This window comes from Hippocampus bargibanti, linkage group LG06 (genome assembly GCF_051943395.1).
Source record: "Hippocampus bargibanti isolate YZ-2025 linkage group LG06, ASM5194339v1, whole genome shotgun sequence".
Taxonomy (NCBI): Eukaryota; Metazoa; Chordata; class Actinopteri; order Syngnathiformes; family Syngnathidae; genus Hippocampus; species Hippocampus bargibanti.
The window spans coordinates 16600878-16622500 of NC_142739.1; the positions used below are offsets into that span (position 1 = coordinate 16600878).

Sequence of the window (21623 nt, forward strand, 5' to 3'; positions counted from 1 at the left end):
AGGCCCATATTGCACAAAACACATAATAACTACTTATACATAACATAATAAATAACTATTAACATTTTTTGTAATTACCTGAGTTTACTTTGATGACTTGCACTGAGTTGAATCAGCCAGGGATGCATAGTCCGGACAGTAGCTGCTGACAGCCAGCCTCAAGCACATATCCAAATAAATGTTCATCATTCATGGTGGAACGGTATTTGGACTTAATGATCTTCATGTAGGAAAAGGCTGACTCACATAAATAAGTGGAGCCGAATAATGCAGTCAAGGAGGTAGCACATTTCCTCATGTTGGGGTACTTTTGGTGTGTGAGTAAGTTACAGAACTGTCCATGAGCCCTGGACTTCAGCAGTGAGAACACTCACAATCTCCGATGTCTTTCCACATTTGCTGGGTTAAAACCTCAGCCGTGGCTTCACTGCGCCGTGTAACTGTATGTCTTGACAGCTGCAGAGCTTTGATTGAAGATAATATCTCTGCCTTATTTTTAAAGTCTCTGAACAAGAAGTCAGCTGCTTCAACGAATGCTTCTTTTACCATCTCTCCGTCTTGGAAGGACTTATTGTTTTTAACAATGCTTCGGTGGCGGCTTTCGCTTTTGAAGTATGTTGAGTGAAAAATGACTGCTGTCCGGACAACTGGGATTTTAGTTCGTCCACCGTTCTCTTTCTCAGCTGGCTTTTCGGCGTGACGTCAATGTCGTATTTTCCATGAACAGTCCGAAAATGCCGCTCCACATTTTCCCATTCCGTATGAAAGTAATATGTTTTGCCCCCTTACTTGGTCCCGCTTTCTCACTCATTTTGATCACCATATGTTTTAGCAAGGGCTTAAACTCTGAGGTAATTCACTGACTAGCTTGTAAATTTTGCTGCGTTTAGCGCCGTTGTTTACGCATGCAGGGCGACCTAAAGGTAAAAATTCAATTGTCATCTGAATGGTTGCCCTGTATGTCAATCAAGTGACGGGACGTTTGATAGGCTGACAAATGTTATTTTACTGTCACGCTGTGATCGACCAGTACTACTTCCGCGATCGACCAGTAGATCGCGATCGACGTAATGAGCACCCCTGGTCTAAGACATTCTCTGAGTACATCATCCGTTGGAGCCTTCTCTTTGATGTATTCATGGAGCTTGGATGTTTCATCCTGGACAGTGGCTCTCACACTCACTAGTCCCCGGCCTCCTTCCTTATGGCTTGTGTACAGTCTCAGGGTGCTGGATCTGGGATGGAACCCTCCATGCATGGTGAGGAGTTTTCGGGTCTTAACATCCGTCGTCTGAATCTCTTCCTTTGGCCACCTTATAATTCCTGCAGGGTGTATATATATATATATATATATATATATATGTGTCTATCCATAGGCCTATATATATATATATATATATATATATATATATATATATATATATATATATATATATATATATATATATTTTTTTTATGGCAGCAGCTCCTCCAAATGTATGTGTATAACATTGCAGGAATAAGCAGGAATGCTCTAATATGGGTGAATGGAGCAAACACTACCGGTGTTGTTGCTAGTTCGAGGTTGCCATTGGCCTGTGGTATACCGAGGTACTTGTAGCTATTTTCAATGTCTGCTATTGTTCCTTCAGGTAGTGAGACCCCTTCAGTGGACTACCTTGCCCCTCTTAGTCACCATCCGACTACATTTCTCCAGCCCGAATGACATCCCAATGTCACTGTTGTAGATCCTGGTTGTGTGGATCAGGGAGTCTATGTCCCTTTCGCTCTTTGCATACAGCTTGATGTCATCCATGTAGAGGTGACTGACTGCAGCTCCATTTCTGAGGCAGTATCCACGGCCTGTCTTGGCGATTATTTGGCTGAGGGGGTTCAGTCCTATGCAGAACTGCAGTGGGGAAAGTGCATCACGTTGGTATATGCCGCATTTGATGGACACTTGCGTTAGTGGCTTGCCATTGGCTTCAAGTGTGGTTTTCCCCATCCACATCAAGTGTGCAACGAAGGCTCTCAGGGTCCCGTTGACTTTATACAACTCCAAGCATTCAGTGATCCATGTGTGTGGCATCGAGTCATTTAATTTCTTGTAAACAATCCAGGCTGTGCACAGGTTGGTATGTCGGTACCTGCAGTCTCTCTCTCTCTCTCTCTCTCTCTCTCTCTCTCTCTCTCTCTCTCTCTCTCTCTCTTTTTATATATATATATATATATATATATATATATATATATATATATATAGTAAAGTCTCGTTATATCGATATCCAAGGGAGTCCGAAAAAATATCGATATAACCGGGACTATCGATATATCCGATCCTGCGCCGAACTGCATTAAACAAAAGCCGCCAAAAGAGGGCAGCCAAGCGCCATATAAGAAACGGAACTGGCCATTAGCTCCCTTTTTTGTTCCCCCAATGTTGCCTCAAAATGGCACATATAATTCTTTAATAATTGTAAACATGTATGCTTTAATCTTCAGAACTACAGTGTATTTGAAACATATTCATAACTGGATGTGTAACAAGAAAGCATATTATCCGAATCTGAAGCCATTGTTTGGATTCACAAGCAATGCCAGACGTCTTGGCGTGAAGTCATTTTTATTTGCATTTGAATAAAAAGTGACATCGGCTGTCCTTTAATACACAGTATGGAATGTTAATAATTTTCAAAATCATCGCGCTTCAGCAGACAAAACAAGAAACATTGTTGCAAAAAACGATTGCATTCATATACAGTACAGTGGGCATGTACATAACACAACAGGGAAACTGCAACGCTTACATCTTACTGTATTATGTATACAATTTAAAAAAGTCATCAATCTTCTTCTGCTTCCCATTTTTACCTTTTAACACAAACACTTCAATCTCGTCTGCTACACACGAGCTAGCGTCTGAAAATGAAAATGGCTCTGCTACACGGGTGATGGGCACGTAACCAAGTCACGTGACCAAGTCGACCAATGGCGCGACTGATGGCGTGACACGTAACCAAGACACGTGACCAAGTTGACCAATGGCGCGACCGATGGCGTGTCACGTGACAAAGTCACACGGCCAAGTCGACCAATAGCGCGACCGATGGCGGCTCAGTTTCTACTTTCTAATTTTGTAAGCCTTAAAACTACACAAATTATACCTTATTTGATGTCTAATAAATGTGTTAAGGTATTATAATTCAAGAAATACACTGTACTGTATAATAAAGTTGTTTTATTTGCCTTTGTGAAGGTCGTTGATGACTAGATGGAATCGTGTGGCCGGTTTCATCAGCATTGAACACTTGATTAGGAAAGTAACCTTCTTCTTTCACCATCTTGAGGAATGAGCCCTTGTAGGTGCTTTCTCTGTGATAATTGTATCTAGTTACTCAATAATTGTGTTCTGTTTAGCTGGGTTGGTAGCTTTTCGCATCAAGTGGACAGATTGTGCGGGTTTGTGGAGCCTGATTGATGGGATATTTTAACCTTGCAGTCTACACTCTGCCTTTGAACTATCAAAGTTGAAACTCTCACTGTCGTCTGCCTGTCTTTTTAATGTTTAAACCACCCCCTCACTGCTGCGTTCTTGACCAATCACGTGACTTTAACCGAAGACTTGGTGGGGGGGGGGGATGAAGGACAAAAAGAGTCGGCTGCCATTTTGTTGCTAGAAGAACGGGCTCGTTCGCGAATGACACATCAGTCATTGAGGTAGCTCCATGCACAAAAAAAGTTTGTTTGCCAAGGTAAAATTTTCAAAAATGGGCAAGACCCTTCACACTAATGCCTCCCTCACACAATGAGAGACAATAAATCGAATGAGATGCCGACTCAGACGTCTCCCGGCCAAACAAGGCCTGCGTCAGGTGCTGGGAAACCAGAGCACCTTGATGAAAAATGGGCTACTGGAACAAAACGGAGATGGACGAGATGCGATAACATGGCTCTGTTGGAATGCTAATACTCAAGCAACCCGAGTAAGAGGGGTTACATGCGGAGAATGGGGGCTGAATGGTTACTTCGAAACCCAGAGTCACGATTGACCATGAAACAACGAGTAGCTCAGTGTTCCAATATCCACAAATGGCAATTGCTATCACAACTTGAGATTGATGAGGTACAACACAAATTCCAAGGTGAAAGGCCCCAGGCTGCCACATCAGAGGAAGAGGTCTGACCAGAGATTGGGAGGCAAGCCCCAATGAATGATGAGATTGGGAAGCCAGCCCCAATAAATGAAATGCTGAGCAAAGCAGCAACTAATCTGAGAGATAAGATCATGGCAAGAATGAAAACTGGGCAACCAAGAAACCGATTACAACGGCTATGTGAAGTACCACCTGAAAGTCTCATGGAAACTGTGAATGCAACACTGAGAGCAATCCCGAACGGAACGATCAAGGAAACCAATGAGCTGATATATGCTTCAGCATCAGTGATCCTAGAGATGCTTGGCTACAAGAGCAACTGTGAGAGCCACGAGATTCATTACCCACCATGGAAAAGACGGTTGGAGGCTAAGATGAAGGCAGCTCGGAAAGATGTGAGTCAATTGACGGAGACCCAGAGAGGTGTGAATAGGGCAATACCCAAGAGGTACATGAAGATAACCATACCTGAAGCACTCGAAACTTCCAAACAAATGCTTCAGGCCTTATCCGGTCGCCTAAAGAGGTACACGAAAGAGAATGAGGCCAGAAGAATAAACACGAGCGCCTAGCAGCACAAATGAACCAGTTACTGATGGATGGGACTCACCCAGGATGGCTAACCGAAGAGCGAACAATCCTGATCATGAAGGATTCCACATAGGGTGCAGTTCCTTCCAACTATCGGCCAATAACCTGTCTCTCCACAACATGGAAGCTCATGTCAGGCATCATTGTGGCTAAGATAAGTGGACACATGGATGAATACATGAGCAAAGCACAGAAAGGCATTGGTAGAGATACTAGAGGTGCCAAACATCAGCTGCTGGTAGACAGAACAGTCGCACAAGACACACACATGGATCACTGAATGCTTGGACTTGTATAAGGTCAACAGGACCCTGAGAGGCTTCGTTGCAAACTCGATGAGGATGTGGAAAACCACACTTGAAGCCAATGGCAAGTCACTAACGCAAGTATCCATCAAATGTGGCATATACGAAGGTGATGCACTCTCCCCACTGTTGTTCTGCAAAGAACTGAACCCCATCAGCCAAATAATCGCCAAGACAGGCGATGGATACAACCTCAGAAATCGAGCTACAATCAGTCACCTCCTCTACATGGATGACATAAAGCTGCATGCAAAGAGTGAAATGGACATAGACTCCCTGATCCACACAAACAGGATCTACAGCAGTGACATCGGGATATCATTCGGGCTGGAGAAATGTAGTCGGATGGTGACTAAGAGGGGCAAGGTAGTCCACACTGAAGGGGTCTCACTCCCTGAAGGAACAATAGCAGACATTGAAAACAGCTACAAGTACCTCGGTATACCACAGGCCAATGGCAACCTGGAACTAGCAACAAGGAAAGCGGCTACGACCAAATACCTCCAGCGGGTGAGGCAAGTCCTAAGAAGCCAGCTCAAAGGCAAGAACAAGACCCGGGCAATAAACTACTATGCCCTGCCAGTGATCAGATACACTGCAAGAATAATAAGGTGGCGAAAGGAAGAATTCAGACCATGGATGTTAAGACCCGAAAACTCCTCACCATGCTTGGGCGTTCCATCCCAAGTCCAGCACCCTGAGACTACAGAAGCCGTAAGGAAGGAGGCCGGGGACTAGTGAGTGTGAGAGCCACTGTCCAGGATGAAACATCCAAGCTCAATGAATACATCAAAGAGAAGGCTCCAACGGATGATGTACTCAGAGAATGTCTCAGATATGGGCAACAGAAGATGAGGTGCTGGAAGGGGGAAAATCATGGGAGGAAAAGGCCCCACACGGGACGTACCACCGAACCATAACTGACGTGGCTGATCTCAAGACGTCCTATCAGTGGCAAGAGAGGGTGGCTATCAGTGGCCTAAAGGGCAGCACAAAGGCATTCATCCTGGCTGCTCAAGAGCAGGCCCTGAACACCAGTGCCATCGAGGCACGGATATACCACACAAGGCAAGACCCAAGGTGTAGGTTGTGCAAAGAGGCACCCGAGACAATCCAACACATAACTGGAGGATGTAAGATGCTGGCAGGGAAAGCCTACATGGAGTGGCATAACCGTGTGGCTGGCATCGTGTACCAAAACATTTGTGCGGAGTATGGACTGGAGACCCCAAGGTCAAAATGGGAAACACCTCCCAAGGTAGTCGAGAAAGACTAGGCAAAGATCCTGTGGCTCTTCCAGATACAGACTGACAAGATGGTAATGGCCATCCAACCAGATATCGTGGTCATAGATAAAGGTCAAAGGAATGCCATTGTCGTGGATGTAGCGGTCCCGGGTGATGGAAACATCAGAAAGAAGGAACATGAGAAAATCGAGAAATACCAAGGGCTCAGGGAGGAGCTGGAGAGAGCCTGGAAGATAAAGGTGACAGTCGTGCCTGTGGTGGTCGGAGCACTCGGGACAGTGACCCCCAAACTCGACGAGTGGTTGCAACATCCCAGGAACAACATCGGATATCTCAGTCCAGAAAAGCGCAGTGCTGGGAACAGCACGGATACTGCACAGAACCCTCAAGTTTCCTGGCCTCTGGTCGAGGACCTGAGCTTTTTTTTTTATTTGGGTATCTATCTATTTCTTCTTTTAATTATGAACAGCAGTGTCCAGGAATCCAATTCTGTCACAAAGTAATACATGTAATAGGGAGTGAGTTAAACCAGTGTTCTCCAACCACCCATCCGTCGTTTGCCTTGCGATTGGCTGGCTACTAGTTCAGGGTGCCTACAGCCTGAAGACGACTGGGATACGCTCCAGCACGCCTGAGGCCCACATGAGGATAAACAGCTTAGATAATGGATGTGGAGATGGTTATTGCTTTTCATTCTCATTAGATTTGATCAAGGTGTACATTTAGATGAATAACAAAGCACAAGTACCGTGTAAGAGTGAGCTGGAAAATCTGGTACCCAGCGATGAATGAGGCCAGCCTTGTCAAGCTTTGTTTTCCTGATCCTCCAACACCAACCAACAAGGCATTACCTCCAGGTGTACGAATTATCCTTGAGACCTTACCCAATTACAACATACAAACAGACACATCAATGAAAAATAAACTAAACTAATACATTTGAAAAAAAAAAACACTAACACACACAGATAAATACTGTACACATCTTCCCGCAATGACATACAAGGACAACTGTAGCCTGAAAGTGCAAATATAAGCAAACAGCTCATTGATTGAATAAACAGAAAGGAAAAGAAGACAAAGAAAGAGACTATGTGTATTTGCAATGTTTTGTGTAGTTAAGAATGAGGGCAAGTGTACCTTGATCAAATGTATCATTGCGTCCTGAAAGAAGACCATGTCCATCCCTGTACCCCTGACACTCTCATTGTAAAGAAAAAGGAACATGTTTAGTCTTCCCTTTAAGCTTTCAAATGACTCAATGGTCTCATACACTTTGGGTAAATCCATATCAGAATCTTCAGGCTCCTCTCCTGTGAGGAAATGACTTCACATTATGAAAATGACATTCTCAAATTCTAAATTATGTGTTGTATTCTACTGTCAAACCACTCATATTATGTGACCTGTTTCAGGTGTGTCTCGCAGAAAGTCAACAAAGTAGCTGTCCACACTGACATCCACAATGGTCTTGTGCTTCTCACCAAGTGTGTCCCCGACTAGTTTTGCCAAAGCCTGGTCAAACCATTCCACTTCTTCAGGCATGATAAATCTGTCAGCTATCACACGTTTGCATTCATGCTTCCACAATGTCAACAGCATCTGAGAAAAATCATTGAGAACGGAAATAAAGTCCAAAGCTGTCAGTGGAATATGAATATCGCTAATTATTGAACATAGTTTACCAGAATGCATGAAACCACATCAAGAGAAACATCCAAAGCATTATTTGATGTGATTAGTAAGCTTCTGCTTGCATGATCCACACAGAAATCCCCAAATCTGGGCTGAAAACCCAAACTGTTGACTGTGAGGCTGACATGCAGATCTAATCACAACAGTAAATGTATGTCAAACTGGATCACTGCACATTTAATTTGATTCAGCTAAAAATAATGGAAAGTTAAATGAATAGAGGAAAGATGTCACAAAAATGTAATAAACATCTGATTATTGCTATAATTGAATCTTGGAATATAATAGAAAATTAAGCAAGGCCCATCATGGCTTGCTCCACAAATAGCAAGGTATTCTTGTGCCAGTTCCTAGATGCAAATCTTCATATACAGTATACTAGTGTATATTGTCTCACAGACACAATTTAACGTGTCAAATGGGTTAGTTATGCATCAATCCGTTTTCTTGATAAACTGATTTAGAACACCTTGCTAGTAAAATATGTTTAGTCATACTTCCTGACGTATTTCAGGAGAAATGAATCCTCTAACCTCAGTGGAATTGATGACCTCTGCACTGGTATTTAGCATGCCTTGCCAGACCTTGGAAAGATCCCTAAGGTTGAAGATGTAATGAAATTTCGCAGGAGTTGGAAGCATCTTAACTTTCGTCAGCTGCCAAAGATAGCGAGTCATGGACACCAAGAAGGGCACTGTGCTTTGAACATCATCAGCAAAACTGCGGTGTGCACAGAAGTAGCCTTCACCGATCACACCTGCATGAAAATGGTGATGACAAAGAGGAAAGAATACATTAGAAGTCAGAGACGAGAGGACAGGTTTTGTCGATGCGTCAAAAGACGTCATTGAATCGATAATGGTGTTGGAAGGTGGCGTAACTACATGTTTGAATGTGTAAAGATTCTAAATGAACTGGTTTTATGATTACCAAAGATCTTGTCTATTGACGAGTTGGAGGGGAGTGTACAGTTAAAGATGGAAAATTGTCTTTTAAGTCTCTGTGGGATGTCATTGCGGCCTCCCCCTGGATGGATCATAGCTGCCAGGAACTGGATGTCAACAATACCAGTAAACTCTCCTGGTTTTTCAAGGTTGAAGAACCCATTCTGGTCCATTAGTTGACGGACAATTTCATTTGTCACCTATGTTCAAGACAAAACACAACCAACTCGTGGTGATGTGGGGTCATTTTTACTTAGATTTCCAAATAAGACTCTCATTGCAAACCTGATCGCCCCACTCATTGATGACAGGCATGTTGATGTCATCGATGAAGACCGACATTTTTTTGCCAGCTGGGGGTCCATAAGTGCTCCCCATTCTCTTATCCACATAACCCTCAACGGTTCTCTAAAAAGAAGGAAATTGACACAATTTCGACCTTTATTGCAGCGCAGACGACAGGAAACAATGCAGAGCAAAAGAGTGACGCTTTGGGATATCCATCATGACAGTATGATCATTATAAGTACGCAGGGAGAAGACAGTAGTCTGGCCTTCAACCTGCACTTGTCAATCAAGCAGAGAAATCAATATTACTTTGCATAGCCATCCCTACCAGATGAAATCATCTTAAATGTAACTTGCTTAAAGGACAACCGACACCTCCGGAACAGTTGTGTCCATAATTTGTAAAATCACTTCAAATGACTTCTACTGAGCATATTTTACAAAGATTCCATCGCATATAGCTATATTTTACGTTTCTATACTTGCGCTGACTATTTAAGAAGTCTTGTTTTTGAGTTGGTGACGATACCTACCGTGACGTCACGGTAGGTATCGTCACTGACCGAGAAAGTGACACACAATGCATTTTGGGTACTTAGTTTGGTCGGAAAAATTCATGTAGATCCGTGTTGATGGCGAAATTAGAAGGAAAACACATAACGCGATGGTTAATCGTTGTGTGTCGCACCAAGACTACTATTTGATATGAGCTGACACAAATTCCCAGCAGACAAGTCAGCCCATTTCTAATGGAGCTTGGCCGCAATCTTCTGCATTTTCTGGGTGCTACATTGCTGTCATTGACGGCTCGAATTGATATGGGAGGACTCCTTGAATGAATTGCAAACATTTATGCTTTCCTCTTCAGAACTATTTGACGCATATTCATAACTGGATGGGTAACACGAAAGCATCTTCTCCGAATCTGAAGTCATTGTTTTGATTCTCAAGCAAGGCAAGACGTCTTGGTGTGACGACATGAATAAGGGGGCATGACCTTCTGAAACTGAAACTTTCTGATGTAATGTTGAAGTAATTGACTAAAAATATCAGCCTACGTGTTTTGGGTATTTTGGATGCTGTAAAACATTTTTCTGATGTCAGTTAGGAGACAAAAAATGGTGTCGGTTGTCCTTTAAAGGACAACCGACGCCCCTGGAGAAGTTGTGTCCATAATTTGTAAAATAATTTCAAATGACGTCCACTGAGCGTATTTTACATAGATTCCACCGCATTTAGCTATATTTTACATTTTAAGACTCGCACTGAATATTCAGGAAGTCTTGTTTTTGAGTTGGTGACGATTCCTGGCGTCACCAAGAAAACGACACACAATGCATTTTGCGGTACTTTGTTTGGTCTGAAAACTTCGTGTTGATCCGTGTTGATGGCGAAATTAGAAGGAAAACACTTAAATAACACAATGGTGAATCGTTGTGTGTTGCACCAAGACAACTATTTGATATTCGCTGACACAAATTCCCAGCAGACAAATCAACGGAGCTTGGGCTACACATGCGTCCTGACGCCTCAAAATGACCCGGAAGTGTCACGTGCGAGTTGATAGCTGGGGCGGGGCCGCTGCTCCCGACCTCCGCCAGCTGCTGTCAATTCCAGAATCACTGACAATGGGACATTTCAACGAGTCGCTGTCATTACACCATTGCCGGATGATACGACGCCTCGCCCGTCCGTGTCTTGGACGTTTTGCCTGTACGAGAGTTTGCTTCGCCCAAGGTGATTGTTTGCCGCAATCGCGTAAGTTGTTGCTTTTCGGGATCGCGAGCGTTTGCACCCCCGTGTGCCATTTTATTTTCTGAGCCTGTTAGGCTGGACGGATCACCCCCGCCAGCTGTACCCCTTTTGTGGTTTCTTTTGTCGCGTTATTTCCGGGTCAGTGGTATCATCGGACCCGCACTTTTTGTTGTAATAAAATCTCTGCCAGCACCTACATCTCTGCCACCTGCTTAGGGATCCAACCCATTTTATCAACATTCCGACGAGTCAGCTATTCCTGTCACGCTCGGAACGTGACAGGAAGAACTTCTTTAATCAATTGCAAACATTTATGCTTTCCTCTTCAGAACTATTTGAATCATATTCATAACTGGATGAGTAACAAGAAAGTATCTTCTCCGAATCTGAAGCCATTGTTTTGAAATCTCGAGCAAGGTGTGACGTCACAAACTGGGGGCGGGACTTTCTGAAAATGTCCAATTCGCAGCTCAATTTTTTGCAGTTTTAGCACACTTTAAGTCATTTTTATTGGTGTTTTGCATTTGACTAAAAATATCAGTCTGTGTGTATTGGGTATTTTAGATGCTATAAAATGTTTTTTTGATGTCAGTTATGAAACAATAAAATGGTGTCGGTTGTCCTTTAAATGTAACTCGCTCAAGGGAAAACAGTTGTTGGGACCCAAGCATTGTGCATGGCGGGTTGAATCTTAAACAGAATATGCATCTGAAAACCAAATCATTAAAATCTCAGCAGTTAAATGGTTGTACTTTACCTGGAATATGAGTGGTGTGGTGGCAGAGGAAAAATTAAGACGCTTTCCCGTGTGTGTCTCAGGATGGAGCTTGGACATGTAGCCCTTAATCATGACTGTTTTAGCGGTCCCTTGCTCTCCAATCAGCAAAACAGCCTAAAAAACATGTTGCAGTGTTTGTAATTTTGTTGAATTTTACACACGATTTAATTGTACGAGTGGTGATGGGGACATTTTGGACACATGCAAATGAACCAGTTTTTTTTGTTTGGTTTACATTTGGTTTTGTTCCCTTGTGTGACCTTTTTGTCTTCACCTGTTCTCATCATCCAGGTCCCTTGTGCTAAACCAATCAGCTCCCTCCACTATTTTTGTATTGTTCACGTGTCTGTTGTTGTCTCATCACTTTGTTTGTATTTCGTTTTCTGCATTTTGTCAGTCTTGGATCATCGTATCTAACTGTATGCCCTCTATCCCATTTTGGTTCTGTTCTCGGTTTTTTTACTTTGGTTACCTCTGGTTTTCAGGACTTTGTATATGCATGTTAGTTTTTCCAATGTCTTTCTGTTTGTATTTTCGTTAAATATGTTTTGCTTAATCTACCCTACGTCTGCTTTTGGGGTCCTTCACCCACCACCTCCCAAAACGTGACACTCTGCTCAGCCTATTGTTTTATACTGCGGTGTCAGAGTGACAAGAGAATGGCTTTGCATTGCTTCGATGACAAGGATCTGAACAATGTTTAGCCTAAATGAAAAAATGCATTTTACACCATTAAAAAAATACTAATCCATTTATTTTCACATGTTGAGGCACCAGTTTACCGCGATGAGCTGATACCTTGCTAGTTAGTTTGAAGACATATGCATGTGTTGCATACAGTACATATGACCGACTCATGCATACACAAAGAGGACTTGGAATGAATTCCATGCTGCAGAGAATTTGATTGGGTTGTAAGACTGCACTATTTCAATCTGCTTTTTGAGCACAGCAGAAATGTGTCATGCTGTGATGTTATCCAATCAAACTGTGAACGAGATGGGCACATCCAACAGGCAAGAAATAAACCATTGTTGTCATCATAGAGAATTAAATTAAAGGGACTCTCAAGCCTTAATGGAGAAACGTGGAGTGATGTCTAGTACTCCTTCAGAGATCTATTAATGTTCAGGTTGACTTGAAACATGAGTCGAAACGTATTCCGTTATTAGCCCTTATAACAGGGGTCTCAAACTCAAATTAACCCGGGGGCCGCTGGAGGAGTCTGGGTGAGGCTGGGCCGCATCAGGATTTTCACAAGAAAAGCACAGATAAAACATTCCAATGTTCTCAAAATCTTTATTTTTAACACACAACACAAAAATGAATAAATGGAAAAATGAATACAAAATAAATTAACCAGTCATATGTCTGTGTAAGCTCGCAGTCGTACAGGAGTGGTCCATCGATGAAAAGGTTTCTTCAGCCGTCATCTGTACTTCTTTGAAGGTGTCAGACGTTTCGCTTCTTATCCAAGAAACTTCGTCAGCAAACTAAAAGAGCTTAGTTTGGATTGGATTTGCCCTTATTAGTCTCGCAGTGGACACATTTACATTTCACAGCAGCAAAGTTATGAAAGAAATGAAAGTAGAAAAGCAAAACACAGGAGCTGCTGGAAAGGCTGACGAAGTTTCTTGGATAATAAGCGAAACGACTGACACCTTCAAAGAAGTACAGACCATTCTTATCCAAGAAACTTCGTCAGCAAACTAAAAGAGCTTAGTTTGCTGACGAAGTTTCTTGGATAAGAAGCGAAACGTCCGACATCTTCAAAGAAGTACAGATGACGGCTGAAGAAACCTTTTCATCGATTAACCAGTCATAAATAAATAAAATAATTATAATGATCATAAGGCAGATACAGACGACTGAAAAAAAAAACCAAAGGAAACTAATTATTTTAATAAAGTTTCAAATGTTTGTATTCACAGTTCTTTAACCTTTAACTTTCTTCACATAAATAAAATATTGAACATGAACTGTCCTAAACATGGGTTCTCTTGCCTACTTCTTGCTGCTAGAGACCTGGCAGTGTTTCTTTTCACAAGCCGCACCACATTTGGCTTGAGGGAGGAGGCAGTGGAGACTCTTAGTTGGGCTTGAAGATGCTCATCAGTAAGTCTGGACCTGTACTTGGACTTATTGAAGTTCAACGTGGAGAAGAGCTTCTCACATAAATATGTGCTCCCAAAAAGACACATGGTCCGCTTGAACATTCGGGAAAGTTCAGGGAAGCTGGGGGTTAACTCTCTCAAACATTGCCCAAGCTTGTCTGCTTCTCCATTCACATCCCTGAACTTGGCTTTGAGTGCAGAGTGGCACTGTAGGTCACAGAGCTCCATTTGGAACACAGGAGGGGCCTCTTGCACATCAAAAGAGAATGGGTCCGCAAAAATTTGAAATGTGGCTTTGTGCGTCTTGAGGTCTGCAAATCTGTGATAAAATTCACTCTGTCGCTCCAAAATGGTGGTTTGTTCCATGGTTTGTTCCATGGTTTGTTCAGCTCCAAACACAAGTTTCATTCATATCAATCATGCGGGCCGCACTAACATTAATCTTTCATGTCAAGGCGGGCCGCAAAAGAACGAGGAAATACCGACACGTTCTCCCGTCCGTCATCATGGGCCCGTCCGTCATCATGGGGAATGTGAGATCGCTCCCGAATAAAATGGACGAGCTGGCGGCGCTAACTTGCTACTCGTCACGGAGACATGGCTATCGGCAATCACTCCGGACGCCCACGCAGAGTTGGAGGGCTTCCAATTCGTACGAGCGGACAGAAATGAAGGCAGCGGTAAGCAGAAAGGAGGGGGGATTGCCGTATTTGTGAATGACAAATGGTGCAACCCTGGGCACATCACGGTGAAGGAAAAACTCTGCACTCGCGACATCGAGCTGCTAGCCGTTAGCCTCCGGCCACATTACCTGCCACGGGAATTCTCACACGTCATAGCCGTGACGACGTACATTCCCCCTACGGCAAATGGCGGCGCTGCCTCCGATGCCCTCGTGACTGTTGTAAACAAGCTGCAAACCCAGACCCCCAACGCCTTGTTCATCATCTTGGGGGACTTCAATCATGTTTCCCTGAAATCCTCCCTCCCAACATTCACACAGTATGTAACTTGTGCCACCAGAGACAATAACATATTGGACCTATTTTTTTCAAACGCCAAGGATGCATACAATCCCTCCCCCCTCCCCCCTCCCGGAAGAGCAGACCACAATATGGTTTATCTCCAGCCTGTGTACAAACCCCTTGTCCAGAGGCAACCAGCTGTGACCCGCACGATCAGAAGATGGTCCACAGAAGCTGAAGAAGCTCTGCGGGACTGTTTTGACTCAACCGGGTGGGAGCTCTTTACTGAGATTCATGGGGAGGACATTGACTCACTCACCAACACCATCACAGACTACATTAACTTTTGTGAACAAAACACCGTACCCACCAGGACAGTGCGGTGTTTTGCCAACAACAAACCATGGATTAATCCCGACATAAAAGTCCTCCTGAAGGAGAAGAAAAGGGCTTTTGTGTCGGGCAACAGCGAGGAACTGAAGGCCGTGCAGATCCAACTGAGGAGGAAGATCAGAGAGGGGAAGAAGGCCTACAGGATGAAAATGGAGGAGCAGCTGCAAGCCAGCAATGTCGCTGGTGTCTGGAAGGGCCTGAAAAACATCTCAGGCCACAAAAGCCCAGTGACATTGAACGAAAAAGACAAGGACTGGGCAGATGAACTCAACCGCTTTTTCAATCGGTTTGACAAGACGCCAGCTGCCCCCGGCCCACCGTCAACTTCACCTGTAGCTGCTTCTGCACCAACTCTCACTGTTTTTCCACAACCAACATCTGCCCTCCCAACCGTTGCCACACCCTCAGCTGCCACTCTGCCTCCTGGTTCCTGCCTGTCTATCACAACTGCGCAGGTGAGGAACCAACTGAGGAGGATGCAGGTGAGGAAGGCAGCAGATCCGGATGATATCAGTTCCCGACTCCTCAAGACCTGCTCCGACCAGCTGTGTGTCATTGTCCAGCACCTGTTCAACCTGAGCCTGAAGCTGGGCTGAGTTCCACAGCTGTGGAAAACGTCATGCCTGGTACCAGTGCCCAAGATTGCCAACCCAAAAGAGCTCAACAGCTACAGACCGGTGGCGCTGACGTTTCACCTGATGAAGACGCTGGAGAGGCTCGTCCTCGCCCACCTGCGACCGCTGGCAAGCTCATCGCTGGACCCGCTACAGTTTGCCTACCAGCCCAGCATCGGTGTGAAGGATGCCATCATCTACCTCCTCCATACGGCGTTGCTGCACCTGGAGAATGCTGGGAGCACCGTGAGGATCACGTTCTTCGATTTCTCCAGTGCCTTCAACACCATCCAGCCAAATCTACTGGGGGACAAGCTGCGGCATGCCGGAGTCGACCATCACCTCACATCCTGGATTACAGATTACCTCACAAACAGGCCACAGTATGTGAGGGTAAAGAACTGTGAGTCGGGCAGGCTTCTCTGCAGCACCGGAGCGCCGCAGGGAACAGTCCTGGCTCCATTCCTCTTCACCCTCTACACCTCAGACTTCAACTACAACACCCCAACCTGCCACCTTCAGAAGTTCTCTGACGACTCAGCTGTTGTCGGCCTCATTACAGAGGGAGACGATAGGGAGTACAGGGGACTGACAAAGGACTTTGTGGACTGGTGCCAGCAGAATCACCTCCAGATCAACACGGGGAAAACCAAGGAGCTGGTGGTGGACTTCTGCAGGAAACAATCCTCACCTGCACCATTAAACATCCAGGGTTCGGACATTGAGAGGGTGACCTCCTACAAGTACCTGGGTGTTACTCTCAACAATAAACTGGACTGGTCAACAAACACGGATGCCCTAATCAAAAAGGGACAGAGTCGCCTCTTCCTACTCAGGAAACTGAAGTCTTTTGGAGTTCAGGGGTCACTCCTAAAGACTTTCTATAAATCTGTGGTGGCATCAGCCATCCACTATGGCATTGTCTGCTGGTCAGGCAGCATCACCACCCGGGACAGGAAAAGACTGGAGCGCCTTGTCAAGCGGACCAGTTCTGTCGTGGGCTGCTCGCTGGACTCTCTGGAGGAGGTGGGCAACAGACGGACGCTAGCTAAACTAAAAGCTATGATGGACAGCCCCTCCCACCCCCTCCTGCCCACCCTGACAGCACTGGGTAGCTCCTTTAGCCAGAGACTATTACACCCGCGCTGCAAGAAGGAGAGGTACCGCCGCTCGTTCCTACCGACTGCTGTCAGGCTTCACAATTCTCAATGATCACATGTGAAAAAAGAAAAAAAACTGGACACTGTAAATATGGGTTGTTGCAATATATCAAAATGCATTTCTTGATTCTGCACTATGTACAGTTTTTTCTTATGGAACGGTTTTGCACATTTACATCTGCACAGTATACAGTTGACACTTTATTTTGTTATGCTTAGAATATCTTGTTTTCTATCCTTTCACCCCCACCCCTGCCCCATCCCTTTTCAATTGCTGCTGTGGACTGCAAATTTCCCCATTGTGGGACAAATAAAGGTATTCTGATTCTGATTCTGAAAATATTCTTTCGGGAACGCAGTTGGCCCGTGGGCCGCAAGTTTGAGACCACTGCCTTATAATGTACTGTACACAGTATCCTGTATGAGCAGGAGTGAAACTTCCCTTGTAATTAAGTCAATCATGACTAATGGGGGACTCAACCCTCGAGTCATCCTTGAGTCTCCCCTTGGAAATAACAGTTTTAACGTCAACAACATTAAACTGAATTGAATTACACTATCGTCTAACCATCGTTAGAGTGATAGGTGAAAGCACAAGGAAATTATTATGCGATGGAGTAATCCATAAACTAAAGGTCAGCGAGCCAGATCAGAAGTGAGAGCTTTCAGGGTAAAAGAGAGCAGGAATTGACCTTAGAAATGTTCTTCTGAATTAATTAACAAATAACCAGAAAGTTACCCAAAGAAAAAGAAGAGTGGAAATATAACTCTATAAAATGAGACAAAACCTTACGTTTGATTTATACTAATTTATACAAAAATGAGTTGTAAATATACTCATTGTTGACATGAGGAATGTGAAATTATTTTGTGTTGTTGAACATCACCTTGCCCTGCTTGGCGATAGTCTGAATCAGGAACTCAGTTCGAACGTTGTCTACGTTGGGCACCAAGATGGAGCTGTACTCTGGAGTTATGTCTGATGGATACACATATTCCTCAACTTGAGTGTTCCAGTGGACCCACTGACCTAGAATAAGAGGAATACATTATCGCACACATCAGTCACCTTCTCACAGATTCCAAAGGGATGCACGTTAGGAAAAGACTGTAAATTAACATGTGATTATATGAATTATTTGGCAATATGTGCCTCGTTAATGACCGGTGTCCAAACAAACTCTAAAGGCTACATCCAGTGAATGCATTGTGACAGAAGAATTACAGCAACATACACACATGGAGAGAATTGTTTATCATGGATTTAAGATTTCATGGTACCTTGCAGAGTTTCAAGACACCCCGTTGCAGTAGCGGCAAATCAAACACCGAACATAAGCAAGCCTCTTCCATAAATCACATTAGGGCCAGTGTTCTTTTAATAATAATAATACATTTTATTTCAAGCGCCTTTCAAAACACCCAAGGACACTTTACAATAAAAACAATAAAACAAAGCACATAACAATAAAACCATAAGTAAAATGATACATAATAAAATAGCAGATAGAACTATACATTGAAAGCAATTTTAAACAAGTGGGTTTTGAGGTGAGCCTTGAAAATAGGGAGGGAGTCAATATTGCGGATGTTGGGTGGAAGAGAATTCCAGAGTTTGGGAGCAGAGCGGCTGAAAGCTCTGCATCCCATCGTGGTGAGACGGGCAGAGGGCACATAGAGGTGAAGGGAGGATGAAGATCTGAGGGACCGAGAGGGAACAGAGATTTGAAGCAGGTCAGAAAGATAGGGAGGGGCAAGGTTATGGATGGCTTTGAATGTAAACAGAAGTATTTTGATTTTTCTTGGTGTGGTTCATCTTGTGCTAGTTAACATGGAGCTAACACTTGCCAAAAAGTTAAAATGTTGTCTTATCTGTCCATCGGACACTTCCTCAGAAGTTTTGAGTTTTTGATTCATTTTCAGCAGTCGTGTCCTCCTTGTCTCTGATGAAGTTAACTCCAGCTTAAACAACAATATTGATGTACATTGACCTCAGAACTCACCTTTAATTTCTGTTCTGGTTGTATTTTTGATACTATTCATATAATCAGTTTCTTCAATGTTCAATGTTGTGATCAATGTTGCCCCAGCAGCCACAGGCAGGGAGGTTGGTGACGGTTCTGTGCATCTTCAATGTTTGAATAATTGAATATAGTCTTTTGGATTTTACCTGTCATGTACTTATTCATATTTTCTTGATAATTTTCTGAGGGAACTTGCATGTGCTTCATATGGATCTAAGCAGTCTGGATGTTAGAAGGTTTGAAGACAACTGTGATGCTATTTTGAGGTCATACTGTACCTTGAATGAGCATGTCTGATAGTCAAATTCTTTTGAATCGTTCCAAGGATTACTATCACTGTTAATTATTTTTTTCAATAGTTATTATTACCACCATTCAAAACAATTGTTTAATTTTCATTGCTTAAATGTAATGACAGTATTTATTTGTGTATTCAAATTATTCTTTCATTTCTGTCATTAATCGGCAAATTCAACATTCAACTACATGTGATAGCCTCTTTTTATTGCCATGCTTTATGCCTACCATCTGTCATGACATTGTAGTCAAACATGGTGTAGTCACTGTCAGGAGGGATGTCAGGCAAGTTGAGATGAATACTGTCATTTTCTCGTAGCCATAGCTCCATTTTCTTCCGGTTATCCAGTTCAAGCACAGCTCCTGCACTCCACATCATGGCAAATGCATACAGCCGCTCCAAGTGCTCTCGAGCTAATTCGACACATTGTTCCTGTGAGGTAACACTGATAATTATTATCTTAATTCTAATCATCAATCACAATAATGTGTCTTGCTTTGCTTTAAAATGACTAATGCTTGAAGGTGCATTGGCTGATTATAAGGGAAAATGCATTTCTGATTTCCATGGCAGCACAAATTAGTAATTTAGCAATCAAATTTGTGCAGATTGGCTCTTGTCAGACTTCCCAAGGATTATATCTACTCAGTATGTCGTGTAATTGGGAATAAATACACAGATACACGCACACACACACACACACACACACACACACACACACACACACACACACACACACACACACACACACACACACACACACACACACACACACACACACACACACACACACACACTCTCTCTCTCTCTCTCTCTCTCTCTCTCTCTCTCTCTCTCTCTCTCTCTCTCTCTCTCTCTCTCTCTCTCTCTCTCTCTCTCTCTCTCTCTATCTATCTATATACAGTAAAGTCTCGTTATATCGATATTCAAGGGAGTCCGAAAAAATATCGATATAACCGGGACTATCGATATATCCGACCCTGTTTGCATGTAATTTTCTCCGTGCGTGCATAGAAATAGTATCGATATAACCGGGACTATCGATATATCCGATATCGATATAACGAGACTTTACTGTATATATATATAAATATATATATATATGTCACATCTCGTCGCCGTCCTGGGCGCGCCCCGCCCCTCCTGTCACCTCCTCCGCTGCTCCCGGGGAGACGGCCCCTCCCATCATCACGCACCTGGGTCCCCACAGCTGATTGTCATTCCCTTGATTGTGCCTTCTGACTATATCTACCGATCGCGCTAGACAGTCGCCGTCGGAGTATTCTGGAAGCCACCCTGCTACTTCCGTGCCATCAGATCAGCTGTCACCGATCTCCCTCACTCACCTCATCCTGCTGTCATTTTTTCATGCGTGCCTCAGTAAAGACTTTTGTTCACGACTATCTGTCTCCATGTATTTTGGATCCGCACTCCCCGCTTTCCTTTCGTCACTCGAGCCCAGCCCTCGAGCCTCAAGTGACGTGACAATATATATATAAAAAAAAAATATATATATATATATATATATATATATATATATATATATATATATATATATATATATATATATATATATATATATATATATATATATATACAGTAAAGTCTCGTTATATCGATATCGGATATATCGATAGTCGATATGTTATATCGATATTTTTTCGGACTCCCTTGAATATCGATATAACGAGACTTTACTGTCTCGTTATATCGATATATATTACTATATATATATATATATATATATATATATATATATATATATATATATATATATATATATATATATATATATATATATATATATATATATATATATATATATATATGCCTTAGTAATTTTCTTTTGAATAAAATGAATAGATTCTATATCGTAGCCATGGAAATCGTGACTAAAATATCAAAAGTTAATTAACTACATTGAACATTTCCCCATTGTGGCACTATTTAAGGCTTTCTAAATCTGATACATGTTTCTGTTTATACGTTCGATAAACAAACAGGGTTGCAAAAAAAACATTTCACATGAACACAGGGAGTTTATCAGTCAACTGTTTTCATTAACATCCTTAGAGATGACTTTTTGAATGTACCGATGTGTATATGTATGTAATTAGTACATCCCAAAGGCATTTTCCTGATTAGATATGTTTTTTTGTTCTTTTGACTTCAAGATGGCGCCGCAAGAGTGGCTGCCTTTCCAGCAGCTCATGTATTTGTTTTTCTACTTCTGTCATTCCTTTCATAACTTTGCTGCTGTGAAATGTAAATTTCACCACTCTGCGAGACAAATAAAGGTACGTCCAATCCAATGTTGAGCAA

At 43.0% G+C, this 21623-nt stretch overlaps 1 protein-coding gene and 1 pseudogene across 1 annotated transcript in view; one reads left to right on the top strand and one right to left on the bottom strand.

Annotated features, from left to right (window-relative positions):
• Positions 1–21623, bottom strand: part of dnah5 (dynein, axonemal, heavy chain 5) — a 152815-nt gene that overhangs the window by 65599 nt on the left and 65593 nt on the right. Inside the window, exons 51-59 of the mRNA XM_088997780.1 lie at positions 19529–19733; positions 17867–18009; positions 11713–11847; positions 9198–9320; positions 8899–9112; positions 8502–8725; positions 7680–7875; positions 7414–7586; positions 7022–7152 (exon numbers count right to left, since the gene is read on the bottom strand). Coding sequence (XP_088853906.1) covers positions 7022–7152; positions 7414–7586; positions 7680–7875; positions 8502–8725; positions 8899–9112; positions 9198–9320; positions 11713–11847; positions 17867–18009; positions 19529–19733 — 1544 coding nt within the window. The remainder of the gene's footprint in view (positions 1–7021; positions 7153–7413; positions 7587–7679; positions 7876–8501; positions 8726–8898; positions 9113–9197; positions 9321–11712; positions 11848–17866; positions 18010–19528; positions 19734–21623) is intronic.
• On the top strand, positions 3782–4702 carry LOC148896615 (uncharacterized; annotated as a pseudogene).